Source organism: Schistocerca piceifrons, chromosome 1, assembly GCF_021461385.2.
Source record: "Schistocerca piceifrons isolate TAMUIC-IGC-003096 chromosome 1, iqSchPice1.1, whole genome shotgun sequence".
NCBI classification, from domain to species: Eukaryota; Metazoa; Arthropoda; class Insecta; order Orthoptera; family Acrididae; genus Schistocerca; species Schistocerca piceifrons.
This window is the reverse complement of record NC_060138.1, coordinates 888,877,158-888,899,200: the sequence shown is the minus strand read 5'-3', so window position 1 is coordinate 888,899,200 and position 22,043 is coordinate 888,877,158. Positions and strand designations below refer to the sequence as shown.

General features: G+C 40.3%; 1 protein-coding gene across 1 annotated transcript in view; it reads left to right on the top strand.

Annotated features, from left to right (window-relative positions):
- LOC124776407 (pickpocket protein 28-like) overlaps positions 1-22,043 on the top strand; it is a 175,007-nt gene that overhangs the window by 12,027 nt on the left and 140,937 nt on the right. The window contains exon 2 of the mRNA XM_047251394.1: positions 6,031-6,137. Coding sequence (XP_047107350.1) covers positions 6,031-6,137 — 107 coding nt within the window. The remainder of the gene's footprint in view (positions 1-6,030; positions 6,138-22,043) is intronic.

The window sequence follows — 22,043 nt, the reverse complement described above, 5'->3', positions numbered from 1 at the left end:
TTGGAAATTATGAAACAAGAAAAGGAATGAAAACGAGAATAACTGAAAATCCACTCAAGTTGAGTAGAACATTCTTGTATATTATAACTTAATGCTGATAATTATGTATCATAACACAACATCACTTCTTTCAAGCCTTTCATGTTTATCTATAGATGTAAACAGTTCACACATACGATATAAGACAGAGTTCATAATGATGTGGGACACACAGGACTCGGTTTTGGGGAAGGGGGGGGGGGGGGGGAACTCTGAGCACTATGGGACTTTAATATCCAAGGTCGTCAGTCCCCTAGAACTTAGAACTACTTAAACCTAAGTAACCTAAGGACATCACACACATCCATGCCCGAGGCAGGATTCGAACCTGCAACCGTAGTGGTTGCGCGGTTCCAGACTCTTCGGGAAAAGGACTTAATTTTTAATGGGAGTTGAAAATACAGGCAAAACTTTGATATATTCTGAACTTTGATGATGTACACGTTCACTGCTAGTCTTAACACAATCGTGCACAGAACCTATCTTTCTCGTTAGCAATTTATGGTAACGTTTCTCCCTGAATCTGAACAGCTACTAAGCATGGAGTGTTCTTAAATGAAAATGCTCGCCATACTAGTAAGTTTATCGATGTCTAATGCGCTTAAGTTTTTAGTCACCGATCTGCTCAATGTGCCACGTAGAATTACTGTCTTTCTCATACACAAAAGTACTTAAAAATCAGTAATTTCTATAAAAAACACACTGGAATAGATATGCCTTCACTTTAAAACACTTTTAGAAAATGTGATGATGATGATGTCCCATACTTCTTTACAGAGCGTAGGGGAACGACGCGGGAGACCCGCGCCGCCTTATTAGGCAAGGTCCTAGTGGAGGTGGTTTGCCATTGCCTTCCTCCGACCGTAATGGGGGTGAATGATGATGATGAAGACGACACAACAACACCCAGTCATCTCGAGACAGGAAAAATCCATGACCCCGCCGGGAATCGAACCCGGGACCCGGTGCTCGGTAAGCGAGAACGCTACCGCGAGACCACGAGCAACTAAAATCGGCAAATTTTAACTTCCTTCGGAGCTTATACTACACAAAACCGTACCATTGAAAGTCTGGGCTCCGACTACTTTAGACTACTGTAAGCATTCTATATCTCCAAGAGAAAAGATACACCAAGAGAAGATACTCCGCTCTGATTGGTCAGTTTTCTTTAAGGCTAATAGAAAACCATTATTCTCCCGCGTTAGCCCGCGCTTTTCATGACTAACCAATCAACAAATAACACACTTTCGAACTGTACTTTTCGCCGAAATAATTATTTAACATTCTGATATTTTGTTTATTCTTTACGTTATTAACTATCTTCATTTGTACTCGAATTAGCTTTCCTTTTACCATAAACTTACTTAACATAAGATACAAAATTCCTTGTCGTCTGCATTGACACCATCTTAAAACTGTCTCACACTAGTTTGAACAGCGTTCATCAGTAGAACAATGATCTATTTTAGACCACATTCACGCATCATTCACACTACTAAAAACAGCTACAAAACAGTACAAACAAAAATAAACAAAAACGTCTTCAAGAAATAAATATAGCAATTCACGAATACATTCTCTTGACCTGTTTCTTGAATGTCTCTGTGCGCTGCTGGACTCTGGTGGTCAAAATTCTTAACTACATTATAGTTTTTTTGTTCAGTCCTGTCTGCTACTGTCCTCTAGCAGATGAAAATTAGAACTGCGTTCTCGATTGAACCTGCTTCAGACCATCTATCACTGTGCACGCATGAGTCATTCTCCCGATACACAGGCTCTAAACCGGAGGGATACAAGGCGCCACGCCTCACTATCAGTTGTTGGAACTCTGTTAACGACAAGTTTCTTCTGGTGTAAAATCTATTTCAGTCTTACTCAGAATCTTGTTGAAAAATTTATGCTCAGAATTCTGAATAAGTCTGAAATTGATTTTACACCAGATGAAACGGCCTTGTTGGAAAAAGGACTTAATACAATGTAATGCCTAACCTGTAAGATAAAAATGTTGTAGAAAGTATGACTGTAGATCTTAAAATAGGCTTTAACAGCGTCAAAGTAGATGCTTCTCGACAAACGAGGGTAGCTCACGATGTACATCGTATTTTTGAGAAACATGCAGTTAAAAACTCCTGTCAATATGATTGCGATAAGAAATTGATTAAAATTATTAATGTCAAGCTAGAAGAAAACAATGCCCTTATAATGAAGTCTGACAAAGGGAATACTGTAATCCTTGCTACTCAGAACTAAAGACTAAGTCTAAAAGACGAGAATAATGTTTCGGAGCTAAATGAGGATTCGACCTCCTGATACAAAAAGAAATTAGGCTTGCCGTTAACAGCGCTACGCTATTGGTTAAACCATTTCATAGAAAACAGCTTACTGAAATGAATCCACAGACCACAAAATTGCGTTCCCAGCTTAAAGTACAAAAAAGTCACCATCCGATACGTTCGATTGTGAATAGTATGAACATGAAAAAATTAAGAAATACTTTGTTTTTCGAAATAGTTATTCTGTTGTCAATAATCAAAATCTAATCACTAAACTCGAAGATCTGCAGCGTGACCAAGATACTAAATTGTTTTCATTAGATATTACGAACCTGTTCAAAAACCTTCGACATCATTGAAAACAACCTACCTATTTTTTTCAAGAAAAGATATTTCTGGTGAGCAAACCAATGACCTAATTCGTTTGCTAACAATAGTAATAAAATACAACTATTTTGTTTTCAGTGGCAAACTATACCATCAGCCTGACGGTCTGACAATGGGTAACCCACCGGCAGGCATCTTGGCCGATACTTTCATTAATTCGCTGGAAGAAAAATTCTTCAATAATTTTTCAGCTGCTGATCTGGATATTTGGTCTTATGATCGGTGCGTAAATAACATTTCTATCACATTCGGTGGTTCGCGGGAAGGAATTCAACATTTGTTTGAAATTTTTAACAGGCTTCATGAAAGCATCAACTTCACTTATAAATTAGAAAATAACGACTAGGACTTCAGTATTGCTATTGATGACGACAGACTGTCTTTCGGTATTTTTCGAAAATCCACTAATATAGATCAAATTGTGCCCGCTAATTCAGTGCATCCTCATTCCTGTAAGAAAGTATTTTTCCATTCAGTCGTTCATCTAGCAGTTTCTGTATCTTTGTCACCCGTCAAGCTTAATGAAGAGATAAATATTATGAAAACTATTGCAGTTAATAACGGCTGTGATTCCATGTTACTTGACGAGATCTTCAAAGTTAAAACTGACATAAAAGTGAGCAATTTAGGCAGCAGTGTTATTTCTGACAGTAACGAGTACAAACATGTTTTCTCGATTCCATTTTTAGGCTCTGTTTCGTGTAAAATTCTTCGTCTTTTGATTAAAAAAATGTGGAGTCAAAGTTACCTTTTCCACTAAGAATAACTTGCAAAAAAATCTCATTCACAATCTCAAATCTCCATTCGCTCCTATAAACAATTCATGAGTGTATAAAATCACTTGTGACACGTGTCCCGTTTAGTACGTAGGACAAACTGGAAAGATTTTTAGCGTCAGGTACAATGAACATTTATTGGGAAAAAGAGGCACTAACACACACAATTCCACTTCTGCTGATCATATGCTAATTTCCAGACGCAAACCGAAATGGGTTGAAGAAATTTCAATTTTACTTAAAGAAAAGAAAGAGCATAATCTCGACGTGCTCGAAGAGCTGGACATTTTCAAGCATATTTTAAAGAGCAGTGGCCTCATCTTCAATGAACAGATGCAACTGCATAACAAAAGTTTTTTCGATGGTCTTAATCCACTGCTCGCGGAATCTTGAATTCTCTATTTTTAACTATATTTTCATGTGTCTGGTTCCGAAATATTTTCTTCCAATCTCATAGACGTGTGCCAGTGTGCCACTAAAGTTACCTTCATGCAGATATTTTTTGGCTTGTACAGCTGTTTGTATAATTTTTCTATTTATTCTGTCCTTTACGTAATATTAATTTCTGTAAAGCCTAATAGATGGCTCCGAGTTCTTCTTGGCTACTATGTATTTTCAAAAATGTGTTAAGATCTCTTCCTTTGTATTTTATTTTTAAAAACAACTGTCGTTTTCAGTTACTTCTGTTACAATGTTTCAAATGGGCACTTGCCATTCACGGCCTATAGGCGGCGCAGCTTGTATTGTTCTCGTGGCAGCGATGTAAGCCACTCGGCCAACCAGTCTGTCGTTGTTCCTTGCTAGGCACACGAGGCAAAGCCTGGAAAGTGTTTTATTTTATTTTTGACTTGAGGGTGGCTGCTCCAAATTCTGACTATTGGTTCCTCGCAATGTAATTTTATTTAAGTAACCGTTATACGGCATGACAATTGTCATCTTGGTTAACGCGTTTTTTGTCGTGCTTAATTTACTATGTATCATTTTATAGGGTTTTTCAAAGGTTCATTCTGATGAAGACACCCGTAGTAGGTGTCGAAACCTAGGTAAATTTACCAAACAATTATTTGCAACCAGTTAGCTGTGTAAACTTATGTTCAGAATGAAACGTTCATTTCATGCTTGGTCAAACAGAACGCATGTAATGAATGGTTTGCTCATCAAATGTCGCTCCTGACCAGTAGCGTTTAACACCCAGTAAACTCAACTCGTTGTGGATGCAGGTGATCTCCATCCATCACCGTCTGTACCATTCGATTGGAACTGATGCAATCTACTATAACTATCAACATGTGTGGTCTTGGATACAGTCTAAATCTTTTACTTCCGATTTTGCCTTTGAAAATTTTTCTGACTGTGCGGCTGGTCCCGGCGGAGGTTCGAGTCCTCCCTCGGGCATGGGTGTGTGTGTTTGTCCTTAAGATAATTTAGGTTAAGTAGTGTGTAAGCTTAGGGACTAATGACCTTAGCAGTTAAGTCCCATAATTAAAAAAAATTCTGCTAGTCCCCATGACTTATTAAGCATGTAATCAACTGTGATTGCTTTGTTGTATAGTCTTAAACGATCGAGTGGGTCATTTCGTTAATTCTTCTACTTATTTCCGTAACTTTTCTCTATACCTAACCCTTCAAAGGTTTTCCTTTCCTGTTTCTCCAGATTTCATGCGCTCCAACAGAACTTAGTAAATGTCTTGATAAAATCTTCTAAAGTCATTTACTCGTCAACTTATTTCTGTCACAGTGTGTGGTCATTGCTATTCCTTTGTCATCAATTACGGTACTGCTTTAGTAGCAGAATATATTCACTGATTTTAGAGTTATATTGAGATAGCAACTATTTGTCGTTTACTCTCACTTTGCTACAAGATCTATGGATTTATGCACCTTCCTTTTGATATTGCTTAAGTTTATCCGTAGCTTATGAGGAACACATCAGTTGTCCATTACATGAAACATTTTGTCAATCTATAATATTAGGGGTTAATCAGATCCAGTTCGATGCATTTAAGATTTATTTCTATTTTCCCATTTTATTTCTAATGTTCTTTCTATAAACAAATTACAAAAAACAAGTATGAGAGGTGCCACCTCATCAGCGGCATCTTATTTTAGCGTCTTTCTTAACACTATTAATATTTAGATTGTGGTTTTTGTGTAAATTGAGAATCAGTTTTTGTTTCATACTATTTTTTGATCATTTCTCTAGTCTTCCTATCACTCTACCAAAAATCTTTTCTAGGTTATCGAATGCTGAGTATTCGATTTTGTTTATGCAAATTCTTATTCTTAAATTTTTCCTAGTGCTCAAATAGCTACTCTTTTTGTTTTATTTCTTTAGGTTCAAACTATATGAGTATCAATTGTACTGAACGGGAACCATTCTGTTACTAGTTGCCAATAGATCTGCGTACATCGTGACATGGTGTGTGGCAGATCCTCTTCCTCATAATCATTCAATTAGATTTCCACACACTTGCTCATACTTAAGTTCCCGCCTGTCGATGCAAACTGTTCAACCCGCACTGCTTTGAAGAGAGGCACTTGCTGTGCTGTTACAGAGCCGTGACCGCAGCCCGTGCCCCACGGCACTGACAGACTACCTGCGCCACTGCAGCATGCACGGTGTCCGCTACATCGTCGAAGAAGGCCGCCATTGGTCTGAGAGGTGAGAAGGTGTTCTTTACAGACGCTCTGGCTGTAACAGAATTTCTGTCATCTCCTTTCTGTGACAGATTGTACTTTGTTGCTTAACCCCGACGACTGGATCTAAAGTGCGTACGCTCGAAGGCATTTCCCCTATTTAGTGCTTCATTTAAATATTACTTAATACTCTGACACTAAGAGGGAAATCTCTCTGCTTATAGCTTTCATACGCCTTCTAGCGAATTGATAGTTACAGTTCGAGACAAAGGAAATGAAACAGTGTTTTCATGTGCCATCGACAGTGTCCACGAAGCAAAATTCAGAAATGCAGTTTCTGCACGAGGACAAGAAGAGGAAATATGTATATTCATTGACTGATAGTGATCTAAGGTCCCGACTATCTTGCAGATAATGAGAGTCAAAATTCTGGTCACCTGAGTATATCCAAAAACTGAGGTGGCCGGTATGGTTAACGACACTGAACATTGATTTTGAATGACGTGAAAACATTCGGGAAATATGATGGTCATAATGATGCTCTTTTTCGACGTTTGTTTTTATTTGAACTTTAAAAGGTAAATCTTAGAAAAACTACAATCTTAGTAAGACAGAACAGTCGGGACCCGAATTTATCTGTATAAAAATAAAAGCGCTCTCACTTGCTATGTATGACAAATGAGTAAAGAAATGGAAGTAGCACCACGTTTATGAAATGGACATAAATACAGTTCATATTGTCTTGGAAAGCAAGAACTGTTTTAGTAGCAATGAGACATGCCACATGATACCGTAAATTGAAAATTAAATTTCTAGAATCCGTAAAATGTTTTCCAATTAATTGCACGTGAAAATTTATTTTCATCAGTCTTCAAGATGGCTCGAATAACTTCATATAATTATTTTATTTGCTGGTAACTCTGATGGTAGAAAGTAGGCTTTTATGCTTGTTTTAGTAGAACATAAATCTTTTTCGCACTATTTCGTCACATTGTATCACGAAAGCCATGCTTAAACCAAATCTAGTGGTGTACAATTATTCAGGCTACTAAATCATCGTATTAGTGGACTAAAAGACAATTCAGTCTGCTATAGACTGTCAGAAAACCTTCTCACAAGACAGCCCTAATTGGCTTCGTGTCCTGTGAAACACACATTCAGTACCCATTTCGGAAGTGCGGTACTGGATAATGAAAAATAAAAACAGCGAATGAATTGTTTACTTGAATGAAGTTTCCATTCGCTTACTATAATATAGGCTTCATTGCGGTGTATGGTCACAATGCAGGGGTCATACATCAAGAAGATATAATCTTGGACCACATTCTTGAGTCAGTTGGAGTGCATTCTTGCAGTCGTATATACAAACGATGATAAATGTATTACCGTTTGTAAGGGACTTCAGCGGTCAGCTGGATGCATTAAACGTTTCTCATATGATGCTGCAGTAAGGCCGTGATCTGTATGCTGCTGCCGTTCGGAAACAGTAAGTTTATGCACCTCCACTGGTCCATCGGTGTCAACATGGAGATTCAGTTGACTTCTCGCAAGTAATTGAGCAATTATTCCCATTGACTATCCAGCTTCCCTCAAGCCCACAATACATCCTCGCTGAAATTTAGTTAATTGTATTAACTTGCTCATCGACATGGTCCTGACATATGAGAGCTGGTTAAACCAGTAAGATGATCGAAATGATACACTACAGGTAGACGCCGTGTTTCTTGATTTCCGCAAGGCGTTCGATACATTTCCCCACAGTCGTTTAATGAACAAAGTAAGAGCATATGGACTATCAGACCAATTGTATGATTGGATTGAGGAGTTCCTAGATAACAGAACGCAGCATGTCATTCTCAATCGAGGGAAGTCTTCCGAAGTAAGAGTGATTTCAGGTGTGCCGCAGGGGAGTGTCATAGGACCGTTGCTATTCACAATATACATAAATGACCTGATGGATGACATCGGAAGTTCACTGAGGCTTTTTGCAGATGATGCTGTGGTGTATCGAGAGGTTGTAACAATGGAAAATTGTACTGAAATGCAGGAGGATCTGCAGCGAATTGACGCATGGTGCAGGGAATGGCAATTGAATCTCGATGTAGACAAGTGTAATGTGCTGCGAATACATAGAAAGATAGATCCCTTATCATTTAGCTACAAAATAGCAGGTCAGCAACTGGAAGCAGTTAATTCCATAAATTATTTGGGAGTACGCATTAGGAGTGATTTAAAATGGAATGATCACATAAAGTTGATCGTCGGTAAAGCAGATGCCAGACTGAGATTCATTGGAAGAATCCTAAGGAAATGCAATCCGAAAACAAATGAAGTAGGTTACAGTACGCTTGTTCGCCCACTGCTTGAATACTGCTCAGCAGTGTGGGATCCGTACCGATAGGGTTGATAGAAGAGATAGAGAAGATCCAACGGAGAGCAGCGCGCTTCGTTACAGGATCATTTAGTAATCGCGAAAGCGTTACGGAGATGATAGATAAACTCCAGTGGAAGACTCTGCAGGAGAGACGGTCAGTAGCTCGGTACGGGCTTTTGTTAAAGTTTCGAGAACATACCTTCACCGAAGAGTCAAGCAGTATATTGCTCCCTCCTATGTATATCTCGCGAAGAGACCATGAGGATAAAATCAGAGAGGTTAGAGCCCACACAGAAGCATACCGACAATCCTTCTTTCCACGAACAGTACGAGAATGGAATAGAAGGGAGAACCGATAGAGGTACTCAGGGTACCCTCCGCCACTCACCGTCAGGGGCTTGCGGAGTATGGATGTAGATGTAGATGTACTCCTTTAGTAATTCGATACAGTTGTTGTGGGTTGATCAGTTTCACCTTCAGTATGAGTTTCCATTCCGTCCCCGGACGGGGGACCTATGTCAAACCTATAGGCAGGCTCCTTAAACACATTGAAATTTATGGCATCTAAATAAGAATTGTCTACAAACTGACGAATGTAAGACCAGTGTTTATTAACAATGCGTCCAAACGTAGCAATACGGAAAGACTTGTCGAGAAGCGCCAGTAGTGTCACAGATATCTGCCACTGTTACTCCAACGTAACGAATCTGAAGATTTATGTAGCACACACAACGTGATCCGAAAGAACCTTTGGGACTGGTTCGAATGTTTTCGTGATGGAAACAACGTGTTGATACGCTGTGTTCGTTTCGATCGTCAACAACCACGACACGCGACATCAAATAAGTGGAACAGACGTTGAGAAACACCATGAGGAGCTGTTGTTTAGCAATGTTCTTGGCCACACACGTCACAAATATAAGGCCCTGACATTAGTGGTAACGTGTCATCCCCTACACGAATTCGTGACACGTAACTGTCTGTAGATCGAAGCTTGTATTTTAAATAATTGCTAGCCACGTAATATCATAGCTCTAGAATGAGATTTACACTCTGCATCGGAGTGTGCGCTGATATGAAACTTCCTGGCAGATTAAATACTGTGTGCCGGACCGACACTCGAACTCGGAACCTCTGCCTTTCGCGGGCATGTGCTCTACCATCTGAGCTAGCCAAGCGTGACTCACGATCCGTCCTCACAGATCCAATTCTGCCAGTACCTCTTCTCCTACCTTCCAAACTTCACAGAAGCTCTTCTGCGAACCTTGCAGAACTATCACTCTTCAACAAAGGATATTGACAAGGCTTAGCCACAGCCTGGGGGATAGTTCCGAAATGAGATTTTCACTCTGCAGCGGGGTGTGCGCTGATATGAAACTTCCTGGCAAAATTGAAACTGTGTGCCGGACCGGGACTGGAACTTGGGACCTTTGCCTTTCGCGGCCAAGTGCTCTACCACAAGAGCATTTGCCAGCGAAATGCAAAGGTCCCAAGTTCCAGTCTCGCTCCGGCACACAGTTTTAATCTGCCAGGAAGTTTCATCATAGATCTGGTCCTCTCCGTCTGCGTTTATAATGTTCACCGGTATCTGTAATTTACTACTCGATTCTCGGTGAGCTTCACACTTAAGAGTAACACAACATTACGTTCAGCTAAAAACTCATCTTTTACAATAGCAAGGTTCACAGTTCTGACAGGATTGTTCACCCAATTAGGACTATCATCGTTATGTCAGATATTATGGGTGTACGGCACGTAGTGAACGCATTATTGTAGCCAAAATAAAGACAGAATCAATAAATACTGCTGTAGTCAAGGGTAAATGCCTACCACCTCCGATGAAGAAGATATGGAAAGACGTGTGACGAGATAAGAGAAAATTATTTAATTCGAAAGCGGAGACGAAGATCTTACCTTGGTGGCCGACTGGAATTCTACAACAATAAAAGAAATAAAAGGGAAAACAATAGAACATGGAGTGGGGAGGGAAATAAAAGCGCATCTTTAACTATTGCAAACACATGATTTGAAATCATGAAAGGTTGTATGGGTGAAAACACCTGGGGCCACGAGAAGGTTTCAGGTAAACTACATAACAGTAAGATAGGAATAAAGTGAAGAAATGGCATACAGCTGAGAAATTAAGACATGGCATCTGGATAACTTGAAAGAACGAGAGGTTACTGAAATTTTAAAGAGAAGCATAAGGTAACTATTGACTGAAACAAGGCAGATGAATGCAAAAGACGATGAATGGGTGGCCTTAAGATAGGGGCGGCCGAGATTTCATCTCGCAGCCCATGCCCTGCCATGAGTACCAAAGCTCTGTCTCGTTGCACATTTCCCCCACCGTCGTGCCACGCTGTCTGAGAGTGAGGGATGGAAAGGGGGGAGGGGGATAGGGGAAAACGGTGAATGCACCGCAATTAAATGTCAGTGCAGTCGTACTCCATATGACTTGGTTTCATATTTCACATTTCTCAACAACATAGATCACAAACAATTATTTAATTATTTCTGGCGCACTGAAGAAATGATATAATTTTTATGTAGTACAAACTGTCGGCATACGGACAGCCACAGGCAATTTTAGAGTTTTGCACTCAAGTTGCCACGTGGTCGTGACTTACTTAGTTTCATAACTGGAAAAAGATCTTTCACACAAATATGTCGATCAAAATGTTATGGTATTTTTGAAACCTCATTAGGAATACGTGGGAACTCTACCTGATGAAAGCAATGTAGATGTTCTGAACTGTTTTAACGTAAAAAGATTTGTCATTAAAACTGCAGCTCAGTCAGTTACGACTGTATTTACCCAGGGGCGCTTTCAATTGAAAATGCAAACAGTCTCTAAAACAGATGTAAGATTGACGGTGAGCGCAAAACCTTTACAAAACATCTCTGGTATTCTTTCAAGGCCACAATGAATTCTTCAAACCTCCTGTTTCCTTTAACCCCAGAAAGCTTAGGGAATTGGACAGTCTTTGTCAGAATCTGTCCCTTCTCATACGTGGTTTTCTTTTTAAATGCATTCACATCAAATAAGAAAGAAGGTACCTTGTAATGTCTTACTATGGAAAGTGTGCAGTCAAGTCCACTTAAAATGTGAAGTTAGCAATACATTCCGGACGTTCTAATTTTCGATTCTGAATTTCTTTTTCCTTCACAAATACAGCAACAGCGAGTTTTACCTTGATTTAACCAAAGTACTCTGCAATGATATCTGAAAACTGTTACAACTGATAACGGAATAATGTACGCGACATCAGAAATTTTACTATTTATACCACCAATTTCTTCACATGCTCGGTGCCTGCAAATTTATTGTAAAGTGCTTCTTGATGTACAGAACAAAGAATCCCGTCTTCCGATCGTAGTAATTTTTTGCTCTTTGATCATCAATTAACCTTTAAATTCTTTCCACGTGATAGTGCAATGTCGTTTCACATCACAAATGCAGTACCCGATGCTTATACGAATTGAGAACTCTCATTCTTCTCGTCTGTCATTCCCTTTCATTTCAAAGGTTTGTGTCGATAGATCGCTAGACTGCCTCCTTCTGTGCAAACAGCCACTCAATCTGTGAACGCCCTTCACACCAGGAACAAACAGCGAAGGGAAACAGCGCTGACACCACGATTCTGCCGAACTCAGAGTCGTGCCTACCGAAAAATGCCGCACCGCAGTGTTAAATGAAATATCGCGCTGCTGAGGGTACTTCAGAGAAGAACCGAGCAAAGTTGACTTATAGGGCGGTCCTTGGCCTGCACGCGACCCACACGTGCAGCACAAGTGAAGTTGGGCACGCCGTGGCAGGCCCTGCTTTGGAAGGTGAAAAGGTGAAGACATAAGTGGAACAAATAGACAAGAAAACAGATCCAGGAGAAATTGGTGGATAATACACGATGTTCTGAGTTTCATCAATTAAGTAAGAAAGTATAAAAATGCTGAAAGTGAATTATTAAAAATGGGATGTATATAAATAGTGAAACAGGAATGGATAGAGGTTAGATGAAAAATTATAAACGCTTCATTAAATTTCTGGCCGGCTGTAGCATAAATTCCGCTTTTTCTTTTAATATTTCGGCCCTGTATGGATCAGCCATTTTCAGAGTAAGACGAGACTGACGCTCCAGCACTCGCTTCTTAAAAGGACAGAGTGACAGCTGGAACGTCAGTTTTTCGGCTCACTCTGAATATGGCCTAAATACTAGAAGAAGAAGCGGAACTTATGCTGCACCAAGTCCAAAATTTGATTGATCAGTCACTGAGCCGCAAAAACATGAAGACGCTCAATGCTATAGAAGTTTGCGTGATTAGGGGAAAGATATACCAAAAATAAAAAATAACCGCCGCACCACGAAAGAATTGTCCGAATGGAAAGGAAATCGGTAGATGTGATGCACATGTACAGAACGAAAAAATAATTACAATTTCAGAAAATTGTAAGATTTATTCAAGAGAAAGAGCTTCACAAATTTAGCAAGTTAGTAACACGTTGGTCCACTTCTGTCCCTTATGCAAGCAATTATTCGGTTTGGGACTGATTGACAGAGTTCTTGGATGTTTTCCTGAGGGATATTGTGCCAAATTCTAATTTACGCTTTAGAGCGTCAACTGCCCATAATGCTCCCAACGTTATCGATTGGGTTGAGATTCGGCGACCTTGCTGACCAAGGTAGGGTTTACAAGCACCAAGACAAGCAGCAGAAAGTTTCGCCGTGTGCGGATGGGCGTCATTCTGATGAAAGGCAAGCCTAGGACGGCTTGCCATGAAGGGCAACAAAGCGGGACGCAAAATATCGTCAACGTACCGTTTTGCTGTAAGGGTGCCGCGGATGACGACCATAGGCGCCCTGCTATGAAGTGAAATGGCGCCCCAGCCATCACTCCGCTGGGCGCCGTTTTATATACCGTCTGTCCTAGAGCGCTCATTGGATAGTTCGTAGGGTGGTAGGGAAGTTAGATCTAGGGTATGGTTTATTTCTATTATTTTGGAAAACGAATGGCTACTTATAAGTAGCCATAAAAAGGTTCTAGTTCCGATCCTGTTAAAAATGTGCGTAATGCCGGCTTTTAAATCATTTTCGTGAAAGAAAAACACATGACTATATTACACTTTTCGCTTTCCCTCAGAGTTGCAAGGAAGGGTAGGGGGAAGGGGGGAAGGAGCTTGCCTTCGGGTAAGGGCGCTCTTGCATCACCCTCCCTGTGTTGGCACCCGGGCTCGACTCTGCTGGAGAGGTGGAAGTAGGAGTACTTGGCCAGGACACGAATCGCATCCCTCAATCTCTCTGCCACCATCTCGGAGGTTGGTATTTTGCTGATGCTGAGGAGGTGCGTCTGTATGCTAGTTATCGACTTTTTGAGCGTGCTCAAAGGTGGATCTCAAGCCTTACCTAGTTGGTACCTAATTTTATTGTTTATTCATCAATTTATCATGCATCAGGCTCTCCATAGATTATTTCAAACCTCAATCCCAGAATGCATTGATCTGTATTAACCGCTTAGCGCTGTCATAATTCATGTTTCGTCTCATGTAGTTTTCTGTGACAAGTGGTTCAAAAATTCAAATTGCTCTGAGCACTATGGGCCTTAACATCTGAGGTCATCAGTCCCCTAGAACTTAGAACTACTTAAACCTAACTAACCTAAGGACATCACACACACCAATGCCCGAGGCATGATTCGAACTTGCGACCGTAGCGGTCGCGCGGTTCCAGACTGAAGTGCCTAGAACCGCTCGGCCACACCGGCTGGCACAAGTGGTTCTGTTGGTTGTTCTTCCTCTTTGTGATTATTGTGTTCCGTGCTTCTTTCCTGTATAGTCTGAATAGTTCGACCAACGTACATTTTCCCGTCCTATCTCGGCTTGTGTTAATTAGACTCCAGATTTCTGGAGTCCTAGGGCGTCAGTAATAGACTCCAACAAGGCTTTCGTCTTGGGAGCCAGGCAAAATAAACACTTGATGTTAAATTTCCAGAGCATTCTTCCAATTTTTGCTGATGTGTTACAGACATAAACGATAAACACTGTCGCAAAACGTTTCTCTTCTTCTTCTGCAAGATGTGGCCTAGGTTTCTCCGGTTTTACGGCTAGCTGGTTCTGTCGGTGCTCATAAGTAACCATTATTCCAGAAAACCATCTCATCTGTCACAGAACACCGCTTCACTAAAGGACGTAGAATGAATTATGATCGACAAAGTTGTTAAAATAGGCCAACACATTGTGACATTGCCTTCGAAGAGAGTCTGAAGATCATCTGTCTTAAATGTCATACCATTTGGAGGCGACGACCCAGTTGAATATCCCAGAACATTTCGAAAGAATGTAATAATCCCTGTTCCAAGAACGAAGGTTCTGACAGGTGAGAATATTACCGAACCCTTATTTCAAGAAACAAGAGCTGCAAAATATTAAAAAGAAATATTAACAGAAGAATTTAATGGCTGGTGACAGCAAACCTGTGGGGACGCAAGTTCGGGTTCCACATTAATGTAGTAACATGGGAGACAACACTGACCTTGCGATTTTTCTTACATGATAGGTTATAAAAAAGGCAAACCTTCTTTTATAGGATTAGCATATTTAGAGAAAGGCTTTGACAAAGTTGAGTGAAATACAGTCTTTGAAATTCAGAAGGTGACGAGTATAAAATACAGCTTTTAAAGAAATCAGACTGCAATTAAGAGTCAAAGAACACGAGAGGGAAATAGTAGCTGGCAAAGATGTGAGACAGGGGTTTAGCTGTACTCCATGTTATTCCATCTCTACACTGAACAAGAAGCAAAGAAAACTAAAGAGCAATTTTGAAAACGGAATTCAAGATCAGGGATGAAAAATGTAAACTTAAAGGTTCGTAATTCAGAGATGGCTAAAGACAATGAAGTTCAATTGAACGGAACGGATAGTGTTCGTAAATAAGGCTATACGACCAGTATCAAAGGACTGTAACAAAATTAAATCAGGCTATGCTGAAGGAAGTAGTTCAAAAAAGAGGCAATAAAAGCAGTTGATGTAGTAGATGGGTCTTGCTATTTAGCGAGAAAAGTAAGTGATAATGGCCAGAGTGGAGAGGACAGAAAATGGTAATGGAAAGAAAAATCTTACTGAAAAAGCCAAATTTATTAACGTCTAATACAAGATAAACTCTTGAGAAATATTTTCTGGACTATTTGTGCGAAGTGCAGCCTTGAACGGAAGTAAAATTTTTACCTCTCACACTTCCTTCCCGTACTAAATTGATGCTCCCTTGACGTTTCAGAATGTCTCCTATCAACCGATCCGTACTTTCCGTGAAATTGTGCCACAAATTTCTTGTATCCCCATTTCCATTCAGTACATCCCCATTAGTTACATCAGTTCTCAATTCATCTCCAGCATTTTTTGTAGCATCGCATTTATAAAGCTTCTATTCTCTTCACCTACATGTACTGCTATACTCTGCTAAGCATTTTGAAGTGCATCGCAGAAGGTACGTCCCGTTTTATCAGTTACTGGAGTTTTCTCCCGATCCATTCACATATGGAACACTGGAAGAACTATAGTTCAAATGACTACGCTCGTGCTGTAATTAATGTAATCTTGTCGTGACGTTCACTATGGAAGCGTTTTTGTTGTGGTCTTCAGTCCTGAGACTGGTCTGACGCAGCTCTCCATGCTACTCTATCCTGTGCAAGCTTCTTCATCTCCCAGTACTTACTGCAACCTACATCCTTCTGAATCTGCTTAGTGTATTCGTCTCTTGGTCTCCCTCTACGATTTTTACCCTCCACGCTACCCTCCAATGCTAAATTTGTGATCCCTTGATGTCTCAGAACATGACCTACCAACCGGTCCCTTCTTCTTGTCAAGTTGTGCCACAAACTCCTCTTCTCCCCAATTCTATTCAATACCTGCTCGTTAGTTATGTGATGTACCCATCGAACATTCAGCATTCGTCTGTAGCACCACATTTCGAGAGCTTCTATTCTCTTCTTGTCCAAACTATTTATCGTCCACATACATCCATACATGGCTACACTCCACACAAATACTTTCAGAAACGAATTCCTGACACTTAAATCTATACTCGATGTTAACAAATTTCTGTTCTTCAGAAACACTTTCCTTGCCATTGCCAGTCTACATTTTATATCCTCTCTACTTCGACCATCATCAGTTATTTTGCTTCCCAAATTGCAAAACTCCTTTACTACTTTAAGTGTCTCATTTCCTAATCTAATTCCCTCAGCATCACCCGACTTAATTCGACTACATTCCATTATCCTCGTTTTGCTTTTGTTGATGTTCATCTTATATCCTCCTTTCAAGACAATGTCCATTCCATACAACTGCTCTTCCAAGTCCTTTGCTGTCTCTGACAGAATTACAATGTCATCGGCGAACCTCAAAGTTTTTATTTCTTCTCCATGGATTTTAATACCTGCTCTGAATTTTTCTTTTGTTTCCTTTACTGCTTGCTCAATATACAGGTTGAATAACAATATGCAGGGAGGGGGTTGTAACGTATTGTAAGAGTCATCATTTTAAGTCTGGTCTTGAAACTTCGTTAGTAGGCTTTCTCGAGATAGTTTCCGTCTATCTTCAAGAGTTTGTCAGTTCAGTTCCTTCAACATTTCTCTGTGACATTCTCCCTCGGATCAGACAAACCTGCCACCGTTCAGTGTCCCCTGTCAGTCCTACCTGGTACAGATCCCACACACTTGAGCAAAATACTAGCATGGGTTGCACGAGTAATCTGTAAACTATCTCCTTTGTAGTCTGACTGCATTTTCCTAGTATTCCACAAATAAACCAAAGCCTGCTAGTCCTTTACCCACGACTGAGGCTATGCAATCGTTCCGTTTCATGTCCCTATTAAGTGTTACCCTAAGGTATTTCTATGAGTATATCGATTCCAGTTCTGACTCACATTCATAGAATGCAAGTTGCCAATCTTTGCACCATTTTGAAATCTTGTCAAAATATGACTGAATATTTGTGCAACTTCATTCAGACTGTACGTTATTGCATCATCTGCGAAAAGTGTGAGATTAGTACTACTATAGTCCACAAGGCCATTAATATACAACTTAAACAGCAAGGGAACCAACACACTTTCCTGAAGTACACCTGATGTTACCTCTACACTACTCGATGACACTCCACCATAGACAACATTTTGCGTCCTCCCTTGCAATAAATCCTCAGTCGAGTCACAAATTTCGCCTGGTAATCCATACGATCTACTTTTGATAATCAGCGTAGACGTGCTACTGAGTGAAATGATTTCTGGAAATAAAGAAATATTGCATCTACCTGATTGCACTGAGTCATGGCTTTCAGGACGTCGTATGAGGAAAGTGCGAGTTGGTTTTCACATGATCTATGTTCCTGAAATCGATGCTGGTTTGCATGGAGGAGGTTATTCGGTTCGAGATACTTCATTATATTTTAGCTTAGAATACGTCCTAGAATTCTACAAGAAATGGATGTCAAAGATATGGACAGTAGTTTTGTGGATCGTTTCTGCTACCCTTCTTGTAGAGAGGGGTGACCTGTAGTTTCTAACAACTACTGGGTGTGGATTTTACTCTGATGGATCTCAGACAGATTGCAGTTAACGGAGATCCTAACTCTGCCGCAAATTGGGTATGGAATTCCAAAGGATTTGTTTTTTTTTAACGATTTTAGCTGTTGGTCAATGCCATTGGTACTAATACCTAGTTCATTAATCTTTTCGGTAGCACTAATATTAAATTGGGGCATTACTCCTGGATCTTCCTTTGTAAAGGAACAATAGAAGACATAGTTAAGCATTTCTGCTTTAGATTTGCTACTCTCAATTTCATTTCCCTTCTCACCCGTGAGTGACTTACACTAACTTTGGCGCCAACAAGAGCCTTACGTACGACCAGAATTTCGTTGGGTGTAGTGAAATATGTTTCAACAATACTGCGTCTTGGTAGTCACTAGAGGCTTGACGCATTGCTCTCTTAACATTCAAATTAGTTTCATTCAGCATCTCTGCAGCCATATGCTATGTTTTATATTTGTTTTACAATATTCGCTGTCTCTTTATAAGTTCCTTAACAGTGTGTGTACACCATGAAAGTTCTCTCCCGTCATGAACTATTCTACTTGGTACATATCTATCGATCTTCTAAACTTGAGCCGTAGTTGCTCCTGTGCTAAAAATTTAAAGTTCCTTATTGAGAAATGATACTACTGCTTCTGTGTCTAGTTTGCTGACCATATAAATTTTCTACGTGTTTCAGTTGCCTTTGAACATTGGTATTCGGTCCGGCACACAGTTTTAATCTGCCAGGAAGTTTCATATCAGCGCACACTCCGCTGTAGAGTGAAAATTTCATTCTAATTGATTGTTGGTTTGGAGGCGATAGTGTTTATGGCTCCGTCAAGAGCGAAGTTATTAGAGGCGGAGCACAAGCTTAGATTAGGCAAGGATGGGGAAGGAAATCGGCCGTACCCTTTCAAAGGAACCATTCCGGCATTTTCCTGAAGCGATTTAGGGAAATCATGGAAAACCTTAATCAGGATGGCGGACGCGGGTTTGAACCGTCGTCCTCCCGAATGGTAGCCCAGTGTGTAGACCGCTGCGCCACCTCGCTGGATTTGGATGATTAAAGTCTCCTCCAACGATTACATTATGATTAGGGGACTAATGTATAATCAAACTGATGTATTCTCTAAAGTTACATCTGGTGGTTGCTAAACGGATTACATTATGATTAGGGGACTAATGTATAATCAAACTGATGTATTCTCTAAAGTTACATCTGGTGGTTGCTAAACGGACGCTATTGTAAGTTTTTACCCACGCTTGGAGTTGAGTCTTGGCCAAATAATCTCACATGAAGGTTCAATTCGTATTCCAGTGTATATGAGCTTCTTGTCTACTAAGCAGGCCACCTCCATTTCCTATTTCCCTGTATTTCGGTATACATTTAAGTGTTTCGCAAATACCTCGCTACTGTCAACTTCAGGCTTTAACCAGCTCTCTGTGCTTAGTATTATGTGAGCTTCATTGATTTTTAGATGTGCTTCAAACTCATGCTTCAGCAGTTAACCACTAGGATTTTAATATTCTCACGTGCAGGGGCATTTCTTTGGATCTTGCACTGGTACTGCTGGATTTGTTACAGCTATCGTTATATGGATTTGACGGTGAGTCGACTAATCTGGAAAAAAAAAGTGTCTGCACCACACACATAGTCCGCTACCGGTTTATTCGCCTCTGATGCCTAGCGCATTTCTTACCCATTTAGAGGGACCCTATAACTCACAACCCTATGGCACAAGTCTAGGAAGTCACAACCTGGCTTGACACAGAATCTTTGCAGATTCTGGCTCAAGTCTCTCAATCGACCCAGAACGAGATAACCACCATATATTCTGGTGGCAATGCACATTGTGAGCTTCGTTGGAACTCAGTTAGCAAGGCTGTTATTCTCAACCTTCTCCGCTGGTCGCTAGAATGATCCAAGTATGACATCGGAGGTCAGACAACAGTCATCAATTGTTCCGACGTGGGCCACACTCTGCAGTTGGCTGCATCCTGCTCCCTCAATGGCTGCCGGAATAGCCTCTTCAACACATTGAATGAGGCCCTCAGTCATAGAGTGCACCTGGTGTTACTTTACACATCTTGCTGTCATTTCCCTGCCCCTGGACACAGGAAGCAGCAGATTCTCGAACAGGTGAAGCGAGTCTCACTGGCTCAGTTTCGTTTCAGTGGTAGACAGCACCTCGAACTTGGTGGTTAGTTGGATGGCTGCCGCATCCTGAATTCTCAGTTCTCTGTCTACCCTGTACAGGACACCTAGACCTACCACTGACACGACTCTCACAGTCAAGTTGACGGGTAATGGTGGACGTTGGGTTTCCTGCAAGAGAGACAGCATCCACAGGAGAGGATTTCTGGTACACACTCACGGTATCCCTCCCATGACTCATTCGCAGCAGCTTATCACTTGACAATAGCCATGGCGAATTCCAGCTGCTTACGAATACTAACCAGCTCATTCTTTCCACGATAACAGGAATCACAGTGAAGCTCCATTTTCCATGGTGCAATGTTTTACAAAATAGTAAACAAATAACTTTATACTAAACCCACTGATTCTCTTTTAATTTATGGGTTTGATACGCTACAAGTGTTACCAGTAGCGTTTGATACTAAAGTGATTTACAGTCAAAAAAGAGATATCTATTACGACGACAGAAAACTTGTCAAAAGTTTGACTGTCTTTCTGGAACGTTTATCTGCTTCAGGTCTTTAAGAACATTTGGCACCAGCGTTAAATGCAGATAATATACACTCCTATTAAAAGAGAGAGCTAATGTGACGCGATATGCTACCTCTTTACAGTACCTGTAAATCGTAAATATTGATTTGTTAGGAATAAATTATTACAAAACATTCGTGATTTGCGAAAATCTTTGTAAGCGTCTGAAACGTTTCAAAAATATACTCTTCCCACGTAAATATATAATGAAATTTGGAAGCTATTAGTTATTAACGAGGGTACTGTGCCACAAGTTTCTGAAAAGCACAGATTAAGTTTACAGTTGACAATACATTACCACGCAATATATCACGTTCCTGGAAAGCACAAATTATTTTTACAATTGACGATTAAATTCTACACAATATGTCACGACACTCTAATGTGTTTAGATAAAATCAACACGTAAAGCACGTTTAAAATTTACGTCAAGATTCTGTACCCGAATTTTCAAAGTGAATTTAAGTGACACACTTGATTTTAATCGAAGACAAAGAAAATACCAGGATTTGGACTGTATACGTACAGTTAAACTGCTCTTCCAGGTCCTTTTCTGTCTCTGACAGAATTACAAACTCAAGGTTTTTATCTCTTCTCCCTGAACTTTAATTCCAGCTCTGTTGTTTGGTTTCCTATACTGCTTGCTCGATGTACAGACTGAATAACGCTGGAGACGGGCTACAACGCTACAACCCTGTCCCACTCCCTTCGCAACCAGTGCTTCCGTTTCATGGGCCTCGACTCTCGTAACTACGTCTGGTTTCTGTGCAAGTTGTAAATAGCTTTTCGCTCCCTGTAATATACTTCTGCTACGTTCAGAATTTCAATGAGAGTATTGCAATCCACACAGTCAAAAGTTTTCTCTAAGTCCACAAATGCCATAAACGTTGGTTTGCCTCTCTTTAACCTACCCTCTAAGATAAATTGTAGGGTCAGTATAGCCTCGAATGTTCCTAGATTTCTCTGATCTTCCCCTAGGTCGGTTTGTACTAATTTTTCTATTCTTTTGTAAAGAATTCGTATTTTGCAATCATGACTTATTAACAGACAGTTCAGCAATAATCACACCTTTCACCATCTGTTTTCTTTGGAATTGGCATTACTACATTCTTCTTGAAGTCAGAGAGTATTTAGACCGTCTAATACATCTTGAAGACCAAATGGAATAGTTCTGTCACGGCTGGCTATAACAAGGATACCAGTAGTTCGGACAGAATGTCGTTTACTCCAGGGATCTTCTTTCAGCTTAAGTCTTCAAGCACT